The sequence below is a fragment of the Chinchilla lanigera genome, unplaced genomic scaffold (genome assembly GCF_000276665.1).
Source record: "Chinchilla lanigera isolate Chin_1 unplaced genomic scaffold, ChiLan1.0 scaffold00054, whole genome shotgun sequence".
NCBI classification, from domain to species: Eukaryota; Metazoa; Chordata; class Mammalia; order Rodentia; family Chinchillidae; genus Chinchilla; species Chinchilla lanigera.
Window position 1 is genome coordinate 11,875,828 of NW_004955455.1, and position 16,628 is coordinate 11,892,455.

General features: G+C 46.4%; 1 protein-coding gene across 2 annotated transcripts; it reads right to left on the reverse strand.

Annotated features, from left to right (window-relative positions):
• Positions 1-1,579: 1,579 nt before the first annotated feature.
• Prkab1 (protein kinase, AMP-activated, beta 1 non-catalytic subunit) lies at positions 1,580-14,160 on the reverse strand. Of its 2 annotated transcripts, none has more exons than XM_005396524.2 (8): positions 13,898-14,160; positions 13,641-13,808; positions 11,201-11,364; positions 9,951-10,044; positions 9,586-9,700; positions 7,436-7,569; positions 3,126-3,194; positions 1,580-2,905 (listed from the first exon to the last, which is right to left on the reverse strand). In XM_005396524.2, the coding sequence occupies exons 2-8, from the start codon at positions 13,797-13,799 to the stop codon at positions 2,828-2,830; spliced, it is 813 nt and encodes a 270-aa protein (XP_005396581.1). In that variant the 5' UTR covers positions 13,800-13,808; positions 13,898-14,160; the 3' UTR covers positions 1,580-2,827. The 2 variants fall into 2 exon arrangements, with proteins under 2 accessions (XP_005396581.1, XP_005396582.1); XM_005396525.2 differs by having other exon boundaries at positions 14,009-14,159.
• Positions 14,161-16,628: the final 2,468 nt, after the last annotated feature.

The window sequence follows — 16,628 nt, forward strand, 5'->3', positions numbered from 1 at the left end:
TACAACTATTACAAGTGGAGAGAATTGAAAGGATATAGGGAGATGTGTAGAGTTTATATGGGTCTGGAGACTTTGTTATCTGAGGGGCCCGGGGACCCTGAGGGACAACTGTATTTACCCTCCAATACTGTTACACACATTCCAGTAATCTCCAGATCTTACCTTTGGCTCTATAAATTTATTACTGTATAAATTTCTAGAGGAAGAAAAATATTATCGTCACCGAAAAGCAATTTAGTTAAGCTTTAACCAACCATGTAACCAGTCCTCACCCACAAAGGGAATGCTATTGGGGCAAGCATGACTGGGTCACAGGACACCTCAATTTGACATGTGGCTTCACCTCTGTGGGCTGGGCAGAGCAAGGTCTGCTTTTAACTTCTATAGTCACCATTATCTAGCTTTTTGGATATAAAGTCTTCCACTTGGTTCTGTGGGCAGTCTTCTGGACCACAATGGATTTTCGTTAGTGCTGCTTTTCAGAGAAAATGACATCTCTTTAATATACACAGAGAATGCTAGACAATGTGAAGAATGCTGTCTCAGAAACCCACCTCCCTGTGATGTGAGGGTGCCTGCCCTCTGCCACCCCAATCACCATCTGTCTCGAGTTCCCTGTGGTTCCAGGTCCGGGACTCTTACAGATTAACTGGCTCTGAGCTACTTTTCACATTGCATTTTCAGTTTGGGTGTTTCAACACTTAGTAAACAAAGCTAATTTGTATGCTCGGTTTTCTTGTCTCCGCCTGCAGTATGGGGCTGATCGCTCTTTCTGAGGCCTGACTCAGGCCGTCACATAAAGGGCCCTTACTCATACAAGGAGCCCCCTGCCTGGATGTGGGTGTCAGCCCCGCCCCCAGAGTCCCAAGCTGGGTCTTAGTCTCACGGACACCCTCTCCCAGCCCTTTGCCATGGGTATGGGGGCTGTGCTCAAGAGCTTCATTTCGAATGTTTGAACATTACCTCCTTTGTATGTTTCACTTTAGCTATGTGTTTCCAACAGTATTTTAAAATGTATCCTATTCTGAAGAGTGTTTTGTTTTCTTAGTTTACTGAAATAAGCTCTACAGTCCCCAGAATGGACAGATTCACGTTGATCTAGTCTTCCAGGTTAAGACGGGTTATTACTCACTTTGAAGTGCTGTCCAGGCTACTGCCCATCTCTATGGATCAGATGACCCAGGGCTGCCCCTTTAAGTTTCCTGAAAATGTTTCCTGATGTCTGAGAAGGGTATTAAAGGACAGCCATAATCTTCCATGTTTTGGGAAGAGGGACAGAAACCTTTCCAGCTGCTAACAGCTCTGATTCCAAAAATGTCCCGGTGTCCCACAAACTCAGGATCCCAAGCTCCTGAGCAGGGCTTCTGAGCAAGAGGTGTTGCCCACCTGCCCAAGCCAGGATGCCATTCCTTGGTAGTGAGCAGTTCACAGGGGCTCCGTCGCAGAGGGCCCTTAATTGGTGAGTGGGTGGGGGCAGCAGGAGCAGCCCTGCTCCCTCACCGCAGTGCCTCAAGCGTGGTATGGGGTAAGACCGGAAATGTGCTAGTGTATTATCCAAACAACTGAACAGAACCAAAGCTTCCTTCAAAAGTACGTCCAATTATCTTTTACAAAGCTTTATTTAAACTTGTATGTCAAGGTGACAGCAATTCAGTGTTTTGAAAACAGTAACAAAAAAGGGTACCAGAACTCAGGTTTACCAAATAAATACTGCACACTAGTGAGCTTGTTCCTCCCTCTCCCAGCATGAACAAAGCACATCATGACAACTTCTGCTGACTGGGTGACAGGAACCTGTATCAACAGGGACATCTGTGGGATCTCCCTGGAAACTGTGCCAAAAGTAAAGAGGTCCACTGTGGTGGGAAGGATGTTTTCCCGAAGTGAATTCTGAAGGCTGCTGTTAGGTTTTGAATCCCTGGAGGCACAAGATGGAATGAAAGGAGGCTGGGGCACTTCCGCGAAGTTGTCATGGTAACACTGTCATCTCATTACGACTGGAATAAAGAGCTGGACAGTCTTCCAGCTAATGATGGTCAGTCCTCTGGACCACCCAGCTCAATGGAGGAATCAGCGGCAGGCCTAAAAGTCTATTCTGGGAACAGATTATTGCTGGAACAGTCACATGATCTGTCTTCTAGTTGTGGTGACTTATTGCCTTAAGGCTGCACAGCCAGCCACCTCTGGTTACAAAAAAGTATTATTTAGTGCACACAGTGTAGGAAACTATTGTAAAACTTCATCTGGAAATCAGACAGCTTTTAATTTCAATAGAAATTGTACCTCCCTGAAGCAGAGAAGGAGAGGCAATCTATTGCTTTGATTTGAAGGACAGGCAAGATGGGACTTCCTCTAAGCTCCACAGCTGGGCCTCAGTAGAGACAGGCCAGTGGCCTTAAAGATGCACAGACAGAAATTCTGTGTGACTTCAGTCCCCGCCTCCTGCAATTTTCCCAGCAAGGTGGCTAGTGTTCACTTTTGGCTTAAGAATGTCCCTGACCAGCTGAGAGGGGCGCATGTTTAGGAGCGCACCAGACCTTGTGCACTGTGTTTCGGGGCTGCAGCTCCTCGCTTTCCCTTCTGCCTCTGTCAGCCCTGACGAGCCCCTAAGGCTCACAACCAAGTGCTAAGAGGACGGTTACAGAACCAGGCTCTCCTGGAACTGAGGCACCTGGACAAACCTTCAAGTAGGAGTAGGGCAGGTATGAAATGTCTTAGAGAGAGTGTGAAATGAGAAGTTGACAGTCCATTCCTTAGAGGAAAGCATGCACACGGGGAGCCTGGAGGTGCCAGCTGTCCCTGGGGCCCACTGTGGGCTCCCAGCTCTTCATATGGGTTTGTATAGTAAGGTGGTCACATACTTTTTCTTGTACCGGTGGGTCGCGCTGAGCACCATAACTCCATCCTAAGGAAGAGGGTGGAAATGGTCAAAGGCAGGATGCATGCAGGGACTCAGACTTTACATCGCTTCACAATCACCGTGGGGCTTAAGAAAAATACAAATTCCCAGGCTCCCTTTCAGAGCCTGAGCCCTGAAAGCTGCCCTTTAAACCGGCACCTCCCCCCGCAGCACTGGGGGGTCCTTGAAGCACACACTGAGAACCCCAGCGGTGACAGGTCATTACCTTGATAGACAGTGCGTAGAGGTGGTTTAACATGACGTGGTTGGGTTCTGGGAGAAGTGCTGGGTCACACTGCGAGGGAACAAAGGCAGATGTGAACATTTAGGATTTGGAAGTAAGGCGATCCTCCCCCTTACTTCATGGCGCCAGGTGGCAAAGCAAAGGAGGTAGCTCTCATTCCAAGTCGGGCAGCAGAAGGGCTTGTCCAAGATGCCAGCTGAGCCCAGAGGGTTGTGCCCTCCCCTACCTGAAGGGGGCCCTCTCATGCCAGCAGGTTTTCCCTTAGCCTCTGAAGTACAGGCTACAGACCTGTCGCCTTATAGAGGAAGGGGCAGGAAGAAAGGAGCGACCTGCTGAAAGCACATTCAGGGATGCAGGAGGACACAACAGATTAATAAACACTTCTGAGCAGTGCAGCTTACACTTAGGTCACTAAGATTCAGACCCTGAACTTGAAGAACGAAATGGGTAACTGCAGGAGACACTATTACTGTGTAGAAGCTTAGACAGGACTGGCACTTAGCACTGCCATACCTATTTTTGGGGGGAAGCCAGACATCTGTGGTCCCCCCTCAAATGTACACTCCCAACATTTATAAATGTTAAGTCACGTGATAAAAACGTGTAGGCAATCCGCAGTCCCTGCTTTAAGGGAGGAAGCGCGCTCACAGTCACTCAGCGCTGTGGGAAGCTCTACAACCCAGCCCTGAGGCACCTCAAGGTCTCACAGCTACCTGAGGGCCTCTCGTGGTAAAACACAGGCGGAGTGAAAGCAAGACCTCGGCTTTTCGTCTTTTTTTTTTTTTTTTTTTTGTTTTTTCTCCGGTACCGGGAACCGAACTCACGACCTTGCGCTTGCCAGGCAGGCGCTTTTGCCGCTGAGCTAAATCCCCAGCCCCGGCTTTTCGTCTTGTGTGTGCGACTGCTGAGACGAGACCAGGTCTCCCCGGGTGAGGAAGCTGGAGCTGCCCTCTCTACAGCTGGGCAGGGACATCTTGAGGGCTTCTGGTCTAGGTCTGGGGGAGCCTGGGAAGCTGTATTCTAACAAGTCCTGCAGGGGTTCCAAGTTTGAAGAAGGAAGTTGTGATTCTACCAGAACTAAACACGCTGGTTTTCTCAAAAAGGAGTGTGGACAATACAGACAATACAGAGTTACAAACAAAGTGGTAGTATGTCTGTTAATGTTTCCCTCCTTTTATCCTTAAAATAAAAATAAAAAACAAACAAACAAACAAACAAAAAAAACAAAAACACATTGAAGACAACAATATGCAATATAACAAAAAAAAAAAAAAAAAAAAAAAAAGGAGTGTGGAGGGAGGCTGTGAGGGAAGCTCACTCAAGGCTCCAACCCTGCTGCCGTCTGGGAGCCTGGAGCACCACACCTGCCCTCGTCGTAGGCCGAGGATCCCACAGGCTGGCTGATTATCCCCGCCAACAGTGCCCGGTGAGCCCCATGGGAGGCTGTTCCAGCAGCCGGTAACAGCAAGCACTGGCACCCCCCACCTCACCTACACGCTGGCTTGGTCACTCGCTATGTGACCAAGAGTTTTTAAAAATTAATTTAAAAAATGGACAAATAAAACTGTACACTACTTTATTGTGTGTAACATGGTGTTTGGGAATATGCATAAATAGAATGGCTACACTGAACCATCAATACTTACACTGCCTCACATGCTGATCCTTATCAAAACACTTAAAATCTACTCTGTGCACCGTTGACGGGTATGTAAACTGGATGGCTTATGGAAACAGCACAGAAGTTCTTCAAAAAATTAAAAACAGAAGCATCGTATGACCCAGCAATCCCACTTCTGGGTACACATCCGAAGTACGTGAGATCTGTGTGTTGAAGAGACACCTGCATGTTCCCTGCAGCACAATTCATGACGGCCCAGATATGGAAAAACCAACCTGTCTGTCAGTGGATGAATGGATTTTAAAAATGTGGTACATGCACACGTAGCGGGGTGCTAATCATTCTTACAAAGGAAGGGAATTTCTGTCATCTGCCAAAACATGGAGGAACCTGGAAATGTGAAGTTAAACAAGTGAGGTACAGCTCTTACTTGAACACAGAACCCAAAAAGCTGAACCTACAGAAGTAGGGGCGGCGGGGGATGGGCAGATGCTGGCTAAAACAAGATAGGAGGAAGTGCTAGAGGAGCTACTGCACTGCATGGCGACTACAGCTGCTAACCGCAAATCTCTAAGACAGGAGTTTCAGTGTTCTCGCTGGGATGCTAACTTCTCTGCGCCACAGTCTCCTCATCCACAAAACGGAGGTAAGGACGGTACCTATTTCACAGGGCTGTGGAGAGGCTCAAATGAGAATATGTGGAAAGCATCTGGACTAGTTCAAGGCACAATCACCGTCAGCCATTGAGTATCCTACCCATTACCAAAGTCTGTTAGAGCTCAGCGCTGCCTTGGTCAGCAGTGTCCTGATGTGGCTACTGCCAAGTTCGTATCCCCAGGCCCTTGGCCAGCATACGCTGAGAAGCACTCTCCATCAGACAGGTCAGCTAGTCACGCTTCCCTTTTCAAGGGGCAGGGATAGGAAAATTACCCTAATGGCTTTGGAGGGCATCACTTTTTTTTTTTTTTAACTTACAAATCTTTGTAAAAGTAGAGTTAAGGGAAACAGCTTCATCCAAATGCTTCTAAGATAAAAGCCAACTGTCCTTGCAGTTCTTTACCTGTTACCTGAGGTGCTGGCAGCTTAGCGCTGGAAACCTGGTTGGCCCAGCAGGTTCTGATGCCCACTGATCCTTACCAGTGGCCTCCTCTGGGCTCACGCCGCAGTGACCAACTCAGCTGTCAACCATGTGTTTGTCTGGTGCACTCCCGGCACACAGGGGAATCTGGTACCCTGAGAACGGTGAGCCTCCTTGGGACAGGTAACACAAATTAAGACCCTGCCCTGTTGGCCCAGCACTGACTGCTGAAGGGGCCACCCATACACACATAAACTCAGCTCATGTCAGCGCCTGCCCTCCACCTGTGGGTGGGATCCTGAGCAGCATGGTTATATGAGTACTTGCTATGGCTGAATGTGGCCTCAAAAGCTCATGTATTGGAAAATTCATCTCTAGTGTGAAGGACGCGGGGCCTAGTAATAGGTGATAAGGTCTTAACGGTGGAGCGTGGATTAATGTTGTTATGGAAGTGGGTCAGTTATCTCCAGAGTGAAGTGTTACCCTTTCTATCTTCTATCCCTTTCTACCTTCTGCCACGGAACTATATGGCAGTAAGGCCCCTGGTAGATGTTGGTGCCACGCCAGAATCACCTTGAACTTTTCATTCTCTAGACCCATAAACCAAATATATCTCTGCTTTATAAATGACTCAGTCTCAGGTTATGTTACAGCAACAGATAAAACACTAAGCAAGTTAAAAACACATACCCCTTAGGTGATAGCTTGAGCCAAGCCGTAATTCCAGAGCTAAGTGGAATGGATAATCTAGATTAAAGAGAATGGAAAACTAACCTCAAGGAAGTACAGCGGGCCTTCGAGTTACGACTGGCCTGACATACGAACTTGGGTTATGACCAGCATTTCAGCTTACAACCAAAGTCTTGAGTTATAAGCTGAATGCTGGTCACTTGTGCTTCTAGGTGTTCTCAGATACTGATTTAACCCTTAAAGAGTTCTGGAAGGAACATTACGACATCCTTTCCTGCATGGGGCTGAGAAATCCTGGGCCAGTGTCTCTCTAAGGACACTGAGATCCGCCTGCGTACAGGAGAGAGACTTTGAAGGCTGTGTAGAGGAGCCTGAGCCTTCAGTTGACAACCTGAGTTACAAGCAGCCCTCAGGAGCGAATTAAGTTCGTAGGTCAAAGGTCCACTGTAATGGGCTGTTCTTTACGACTCAGGATACATACTTTTTTTATGTAATACTAATTTCCAGGAGATTAGTATTATATACTAATTGTGAGTTAGCCAGGTATTTCGCATGTCGACCCAAGAGCACTCATGTTTCGGGAAGCAATTTCATGATTAAAACTAGATTCTAAAACCTGGAGGCCGGAGGAGGAGTTCTGATATGGACCTTCCTGTGGAGGTGTGCCATGAAATTTCCATGGAATGGGGCTTGTGCTGGAGCAGGAGTGAAGGACAAGGAAGGGAAGTTCAGAATGGCTCTGGCGATGGGGAGGGAGTTCCTCCTAAGCAGCCCGTCTGCTGTCGGAGGTGGAGCATGGCAGCTTACACCAGTGGTGACACTGAGCTGCTAACCAGAGGCACTGTGAGAACTGGACACAGGGAGCAGGTAGGTGTGACTGTGCAGGACTGGCCATGTACTCACAGAAATCCCAGTGTCCTTGTTCAGGATGACCTGGAGCAGGTGTGGCGGGAGGATGGGCGGTGCCTTAAACCGCTCCTCTGGTTTGGACACGTAGGGCTCCTGATGGTAGGGTCCCGGTGGGGAACTGGATAGCTCTGCAGGGAGAAGGGAACAGGGCATTCCGAAAATCGGAAGTGCTGGGAGTAGTCTCTCATTTAATTTAGGGTGCTGTCATCTGCTTTCCTTGTCTCGTGTTTCCTCAACACAGAATCACAGTCTTTTGAAAGACACAGAGGCTCCAAAGGTGAAATGAGAAAACTCTTCTGGAATTTGGGTGACTGGAATAAAAACCAGAAGTGAACTCAAGATGCCCTGGCGGAAGACGGAGTCAGGCACAGCCAGGGAGCCTGGGGCAGACTAGCAAGGAGGCCGTTCTCCATCACCTGACCTCACCTGACCTCACGGGTCCCCAGGAGGCTTTCCGCTCACTTCAGGCTGGGCTGGCAAATACCACAAGGAAGCTCGAGGCTTCAGGTGAGGGTTAGCTGGCTGATCCCAAGTTAGGAGCACTACCGGCCAGAATAAAAGAGGTTTCATGAGGCACCAGTAGACTTTAAGAAATAATTGAAAAGTCAGTTTCTAAAAGCTCTTTGACCCATCACACTCAGGATCCTCTCAAGCGCTGGCCTGAGTATCCCGATTACAGAGACAATTATGAAACGCCTAGGCAGGCAGGGTTACATGTTGAAGCAGCTTGTTTAGTGATGTTTGGCCAGCTGGAAGGCACTGTCAAAGTACACTGGGGATGGGTTTCTGGTCACCTGATCGCTGGGCTAGTCCAGAATATACCTGATATGCCCTGGCTCTGCCAAGTCCCTCACTGGCATTTTCTAGGGACAGGTTCCCTTCGTGTGATCCAACTGCATCACAACGGAAAATTGAGAAAAGCATTAAATGCATTATGAGCCATAAGGACTAAATACATATTTTAAGAAAATTATGTGTCTTCATAAGCTCTTGAGAGCTTGAATTTGCAGCAAGGAGTCTGTTTTCTCCCCCAGGTGATCTATATTGCAGAAGCGTGACTCAAACCTTCGGTATGTGACCTAAAATTACATTTATCAGCAAGTAGGAGGATATTAGGGTACCTCCTCCATGCTCTGATTCTTATCTGAAAAAAAAGTAGGTGATCTCTCTCAAAGATGAGTTAACTATCCAAATAAAACAAGACTATTTTTGGATTGCGAAGTCTTGCCTAAGAGTCTGATTTGTCAGCCACAGCAAGCCTACCGCGGTCAATTTACCACTGTGATTTCTGGTAACAGTGAGAGAACCTGGTGGCCGCACCTCCAGGGCCAGCCAGGTGATGATGAAAAAGCATTCTGTTAATGGCAGCGAATCCATTCTCTTAGACTGCCAAACATACTCCCGGGGAATCTTTTCAATGTTCCCTGCAGGGCCTAGGAATTGCTTGCGCCTTTGGGCACAAGGGGAATTGCAATTGGCACTGACACTTCAGATTACAACACATTTATCCCCTGGAACTGTACGTGTTCTGCTCTGGAGTTTCTTCCTGTGGGGTTTGGATGGAAAGCAATTTATCGAAATGTGGAAAAGTTTTGCTGGGGCCATACTGAGCAGGCTTTTCAGAAAGCATAGTTGTGCTACATAGCCTGTTGCCTGTGGGGAGCTGCTTTTTTCCCTTGTCAAAGAGTCTGGCAAGGTGCTAATGTACTATACAAGTGAAGGCCAAGGTCACTGAGGTGTCCGTTTATCATCTGTCGGGCTGAAATTCTCTAGGCACCAGGAGTGGAAGTGAGCTGACAGGCTTCCCCAGTGCTGGCTCATCACTGACCCAATGTGTCCCTCCCTCCAGGGCCTCTTCAGCCCTGCCTCTGCCCTGACACCAAGCTCTGGTTCTGTTTTTGCTTTCTGTGGCCAAGTGGACTATACTGAATACCCAAGAAGACAAGGATGACAGCTCCCTCGGGACTAAGCTTCAACAACCTGATCTGACAGAGTTAGGAATTAGTGGTATGGCCCTTTGGAGCTGCAATCATCCACCTGACTGGGCAGCCTTAGCTCAAGGGCAAGACACAAGAGAAACGAGAGGATCTGCAGGCTCCACAGCCCCCACCTGCACACACGTGGTACAAAGTAACTGTTCATACCAGACACATCGGAGCACTTTTGGGAATCCACCATTAAAGCATCAAACACTTCAAAGTCAGTTTTCTTCACTTGAATGATGTTGTTAACTGTGCCAAGCTGGCTGGTTACTATTGGCTGGGAAGAGACAGACAGGCAGAAATCATAACATGAAAGGTCTGTGGAGTTAGTCTTTAGAGGACTTGGAATTCCTGGGGGGCAGGCCTCATCTCCTAGTTAGCTACCCTGCTCATCTTAGTCAAGTGTGCCACCCGCCTGAGTACTAGGGCTGCCTTGCTCAGCCACACGGGGTCTTTTACCAGCAGGGCACAGTGATTTATGTGGATTGTGCAGGCCCCCAGAGGACCAAGGGCAGGAGGGAGAGTACCTCAGAGGGGTCGTGTGTCCACTGACCATCCACAAAGAACTTGTACTGATGCTCTCCTTCTGGCAGATCCAGGATGGCTACAAAGTTATTGTGGCTACAAGGAGAAAGGAAGCAGAACATTTCAGCTGGATGGGCTACCGTCCTAGCTCAAGCCAGCCATAGAACAACATTCCATGGAAAACCAAGAGTTCACCTGCAGGACGGCAAACATGATCACCCAATTTAGACAACTCAGGATAATGACCTCAATCTAGAAAAGCTACACAAGGAAGCAGCCGGGCAAGAGACTTTCCTGAGAACCCACTTTGCCCACGCACTAGGATGTAACATGAGAAGGTAAACAAACCAACACTTCTGATTCTCTCCTCTGTGTGCACACAGCCACCTGGCAGCGCTGAACCGGAGGAGGATGTGAATACAAGGCAGACAGCAAGCTCCCTGCTTTTACCCTTTGTCAGTCTGCGCTGGGGACAGAGAGGGTCAACTTAACAGGACACACAAATGTCCAGATTTCTGGAACCTTCTCCATTTGGTTATTGGGTTTCCCTGACTTGAACCGACATGTGACTACTGCGCTGAGTAGCTCCCTCCTTCTCTAATGTCACTGCCGGAAATGCAGGCAGTCCCTTGATAGCCATCAGGCCTGACCAGCAAGGCCCCATTTCTCCCTTCATTTCATCAAGAGTCCTCACTAGTGAAGGTGTTTTCTCCTGAGCAATCTGAGATAGAAATCCACGCCAGGGTGCCCGGATTACTATATCCTTGCTAATGAGACCTAAGTAACCCGCACTACCGAACAAAAGTAGTCAAAGGTGGAGTGAACCTCAGAGCACCTGAGCCAATACTCCTTTTTTACAAGCAGGCATTCTGAGGCTCAGGTATAAAGTGACTGTGTAAACATGTGGGCTCAAATCTGCGCCTCTAAGATTCCCAGCCCAGTGATGCCTCCACTGCTCTCTGAATAGATCTGAGGAGAAATATGTAACTCAGTATCTGAACTGAGACATGTTCATGACCTGCAAATACTCTCTACCAAGAGATGTTTTCTGCTAAAAAAAAATGTGTGTTTTGAACCTTGAGATTTCTTGGATCTTGAAACCTACAATTTATTAATAAGCCAAATTATTTTCTCATTCCACATCCATTTTATAAAAATATACTTTTTCTATTCACTTGCAGAGATCTTTTAGAAACAGGAGTATCTAGGCTAAGATAAGTATAAATAAATGAACACGCCCCCAGGCAATTACCTTCTTGTGAGAGGAAGTTTACTCCAGTTGTTGAAGGACCCAGATAAATAAACTTCTTTTCCGCCCCCTGTCCATCGGAATACAGTCGGCCGTGCCTGGGCAGGAGCTTTATCATTCACTTCCAGGTCATGTTGCCAGGCCAGGAATTCCTCCTTCTCTGGAGCCTAGAAGTACAGTTTACTCAGGAACAGGAAGCCATTAGTGAGCTCCCTACAATAACTGTTAACCTAATACTAACAATTCACTCTAAAGAGGGAAGTGGTACTAGCTAGATTCCATCCCTTCCTCACTGTGCCCGTTACACCACCCCTAAAATGGAGATAATTAAAATAACTATTTCTTAAGGTTGTTGTGAAAACTGGGACATCCCGCATGAAGTGTTCTGTACAGTGTCTGACGTGTAGTGAGTGCTTAATAATTATTAGCTATATTACTGTTATTAAATAGGTTTATGTAAAAAAAATTCTACAGAAAACTATAATAGTACCTGTTTGGAAGACTGCAACGAATAAAAGACTAGCTTACTAAATGTCACTTTCCTCCCTTAATAAAGTCCAATTAAAGTACATGAAAATTTATTACGGACAATTCCAGAACTGTCAACTTGAGAAATGGCAAATCATGTGGTGAGCAGGGAAAACACTAATCACCAATGCTGTCTAAACAGAGGAAAAACACAAATAAAGCAAAGGCTGCCCTCTCATTATGGTAAACAATAACATCTGCTGTGGTAAGTGCCCAATAACAGGTATTCTGGAATAAGAAAGAAACACATTCTACCCTGCCTGGGTGAAATAAATTTGGTTATCCATCTTCTACATTTTTTCCTAGCCAGAAATCAAAGACTTCAAAATGAGCAGGAGTTCCAGCCTGGGAAAACACTTAAGGGAGTCTAGCAAACTTCTGGCACCCTCACTTAAAACACTGATTTGAGCTTATCTAAAAGATAGTTGCATTCTCTGAATTCTAACAATATCTACAGATTACAGAATAACAGGCTGGAATGGCTTTAGGGGGATGTGATCACTAACTGCAGTCAAAATAGTGAACTGGGGTAGTTAAAAAAGAATCCATGACTTTTTTTTTTTTGGTATTTGGAATATTCAGTCCAGTGTGTCTGCTACATCATTCAGTAACTTCTGATGAAATGAGCAAGGATGCTACTTAAACTCATTCTCCACAGATCATCTGTTTGCTAGACTTACTGTAGTTTGGAAAGTAGTTTCCTACTTATGGTATCTTGAGTAGCCTTTAGAGGCCACCATTACTTTTGGGGGCAGGTATGTCAAGTCACCGGAGAAACATGATCCCAGAGTTCAGTGCACACACTTTTCAGGAATGCAACAAGTTTAGAAAACAAGTTCAAACGACAGGATTTAGGGCCACATAAAAGGAAGGAGGCTTTTTAAAGTCTGCCTTAAAACTAAGATTCCAGTGAAGATGTGAGGTAATAGTTACTCAGCCCAATACCTGGAAAAAAATGTAAGAAAAGGACAAAGAAACCACCGGGCAATTAGCCTAGGGGACAATGATGATTACTTTGGGTAGGGACACCTTCATTCTTCTTAAATCTTAATTTCTTTAAGGAATTAGTTCTACACCTGCCAGAATCACTAAGTGTTGCTGGACTGGTTCCTGCCGCAGGAACCAGACCAGCAACAAGGTAGTTAACAGAATGTGGTTGAATAGGAGTCCAGACTCTTAATTTTGATGTGTCAAGGCACTGCAGCGAGAAGTCCAAGTCTGACCTGCAAAAATGTCTGCTTTGGTCTGCTTAAGCTGCAAGTCCCATTTAAATAACATGGAAGAGAAGTTTAGTAGTTGCTTGCTGCTTCCTCCAGGCTGAAGCTTCACTCAGCCACTGACCTCCACAAGTTAAATTACTTTTCTATGCTGTACTAAAAAAAGCAGGGTGGACCAGCTGTCAGAACTAAACATCTATGACAACTGCAGTCAGCTATTCAATTCTGTTTTCAGCTTATGTGTGTGGTCTGGTTTACTTCCAAAATGTACCACAAACTACCAAGCCAACTTTTACAAAAGCACCGGTCTGCATCAAGGTGAGGAACGATTTCTCAAAGCTGCGAAACTAATTATACCTAAGAGAAAAGCAGAGACTGGTGCACAATTGCTGCTAGCTTGCTTCTTTTAATTAATTAAGAATTTGAAACTCGGTCCCAGAGCTTCCTTCTCCTTAATGATGTTAAACGAAGTGAGTTCTTCCTCCCGCAGGGTGGCTTTCTCATATCGGTAATTGGACACAAAGTTCCTCGACTGCTAAGAGCGCTCTTAAAGGACCATCTGGCTTTTAAATACACCTGGTGAGAAACCCTCTTCCTCCCGGTTCTCACGGTGACTTCTAGAGGATGTGGCGCGAATCTAGCAGAGGGCTCCTCCCCTCACTGAGTCGAGGAGAATCGGACTCCCCCACCCTCCGCACCTTGATCTCCTCGGAGTGGAAGAGGTCGGCGTCCTCGGGGCTGTCCATCAGGATCTTGGGCCTGTCCCCGTCCTTGGTGCCACCTGAGCTGTCCCTCCGGGGTGTCTTATGGCCACCCTGCCGCTCCATCGCGGCGCGCTCGCTGCTCGTGTTGCCCATGGCGCGGGTCTGCGGGGACACCGGGAAGCCACACGGAATCTCACTCCGGGGAAGGGACCTGGGAAGGGGGACTCCCGGCACCAGGGGGTCACTAGGACCTTGGGAAGGGTCGGAGCACCAGTGTATCACGCCCCCTAGATGATGGTGCGGGCCAGCAGCCGGCTTAAGCAGATCGGCAGAGTTGGCGAGGTCTCAAAATCGGGCTTTACCTGCTCCGGTAGCCGCGGCTGGAAACTAACGAGCAGGAGAAAAACCTGCTACTTTCCTAACAACTCCCCCACCCCTTAGCAACTTCCGCTTCCGGGGACTCCTTGAGTCGACCCCGCCTAGAGCGGGAGGGACTGCGGCGACCCGCGAAGCGCGAGGCTCACTCAACCTCACTTCCGTTTCCGGATTGGGATGGCGCGGTCTCCGGAACCCCGGGGCGGCCTCCTCGGACCAAGGACTGCGCAGTCGCAGTTGGCAGACACTGCCGCGCCCGGGATGGGGTGTCTGATGGCCCGCAGGAGGCACTCGCGTGCGCCCACGCACTGGCTGGGCCTTTCTGCCCGCCCCGGGCTCAGTGATGATACCATAGTGTTTTAGCCCACTTCTAGTTTGTACACTTTGTAGCCAAAGGAATATTTCTAAAATGAACATCTCATTAAGTAACCTCTCTTCTTATAGCCCTTTGAAGCGCGGGTCTCCTGCTTTACAGTGCATTAGAATCATCTGGAGTGCTGATTTAAAATGCAGCCTCCAGACCTGCCAAATCATAATTTCTGGAGATTAGATTTAGGCCGGAGGATATAGATACGTGTTTTTGCAGTTGTTTGAAAAAAGGGCAGACCATAATAATTCTGAAAATTTTTTATCTGTAGTAGCTTGGGAGTTGTAAAACACTGAAGATATTGGTATATATTTATCAAACTAGTACACAGCCTCTTGATACATTCTTTTGCAAGATATCTTGTAATCATTTTTGACACATCATTCAGTATATAAGATATTAGCGTTTGTCGTTTATTGTGGGCGGTGTTTGAGCAAGAGCTATGCACACAAATGATACTGAAACATTCTAATCTTCCTCATTGTCAATGTTGCATTTTTGTTTTTATTTTGTTTTGTTTTGCTTTTTTTGTGTATCACAAAATATTGGAATTTTCTGGGCTGCATCATGCATTATGTCCATTAAACGTTTATACCAGACAATTCTGTTAAGTACATGGGAACAAATTATTATCATAAGGCCCCCTGCAGGGAATTTGAGAGTATCTACTAAAATACAAAGTACATCTTCATTTTTACATTCAGTTATACTTCTAGGAAACTTCTATAGAAATATATGCATGAAAAATACTATGCAAGCATGTTCATTTACAGCATTACCTCTAAGACCACAATATAGTAATTCTAAGAGGCATATTTTTATGTTTTAATCTCCCTGAAATTGAGTACTTCTTACCATCAAAAAATCTTAACTTTGATGAAATAAGAAAGGGGGAAAGCTGGAAAATTTTTAAATTTGTGAGTAGAAGAATTGCTGAATGCATCTTATAGAATACTGAGCAAGGTTAAGAAGAAAGAAAGAATTGTGTGGGCAACTATGGGGAAGTGTCTTCTACCATTCCGAGTTCTAAAAGCCAGAGACAGAACAATAGGAGTTAAGATCTTGCATTCTGAAGGTATTGTGCCTGGATTCAAATTCTGGCTTTACTACTTAGTAGCTGTCACCTTGGCTTCTTCTATTGTGAAAAGGAGCATAAAAGTCATACGGATCTTAGGAACTTGTTTTGTGAATTACTTGGAAACAAACATGAAAAGTGCTTAGCACAGCATTTGACTCTTAGTAAAACCTCCATAATAGTTAGCATTTGTATTAGCGTCACTGCTTGCAAATGGAGACTTGTGGAAGGATATACAACGCTCTGTTAGTGGTCCCCTCAGTGAAAGGAATGGGATTGGAAATAGCAGATAGGAGAAAGACTTCCACTTTTGAGTTGATATGCATGTGTATTGTTTGTAATTTTTGCTACCATGAGGATGTAGGCAACAATAAATAAGACATGGTTCTGACCCAAAAGGAATGCACTGAGTAGACTCACAGGAAGGCAAAAGTACAGATAGGCAAGGAACTCTACAGGAGCATAAAAGGGGCTTAAACCAGGCCCGGGAAGGGGACAGGAGCCAGCAAAAGATCCTTGGACCTGATGATTGACAGTCTGAATTTAGTCAGTGTACTGTAATTAGAAAGGTTGAATGTTCTTGCGGAATAAGCCAAGATCCTGTGTATGACCCAGCATATATTCTTTAAGCTGTTTTTCTGCTAGTGGCCTTGGCTTACTCACAATGAGCAGTGAGGAAGCCATGAGCTTCGGCTTCTCTCTTAAGCAACTTGAGAGATAAGGAAGAACACATGAGCTGTGAACTCCTTATCTGAGCTATGCAGATGCTTCGATGCAATCAGAAAGTTTCAAGACTTCTGCTCTGGCCTAGATAACAGTGAAAGCATGAACCCTTGACACCCAACACTTGTTAGTGGTACCCTGAAGATGCTGTCAATGGTTTTTGATCAAGGGGACAGCCCAGCGACTGGGTTTGTACAGATGTGTCCTGTGCATAGATGTCTGCCGCAGGAGGCAAGCAGGTGTGGAGCTTTTACCGGAGCTCCATTCTACACCGTGTTGCCTGAAGGGATGGACACCTCCTTCCACTTTGTACAAATGTAACCTATGAACTGACAACGGCCTGGCTCCTCTCCAAGCGAAGCAACTGAACGTAAGAACAGAATAGCTGGTATTTGGAATACTATACCTATCACAAATACAATGCACACAGTTAAATGTTGGG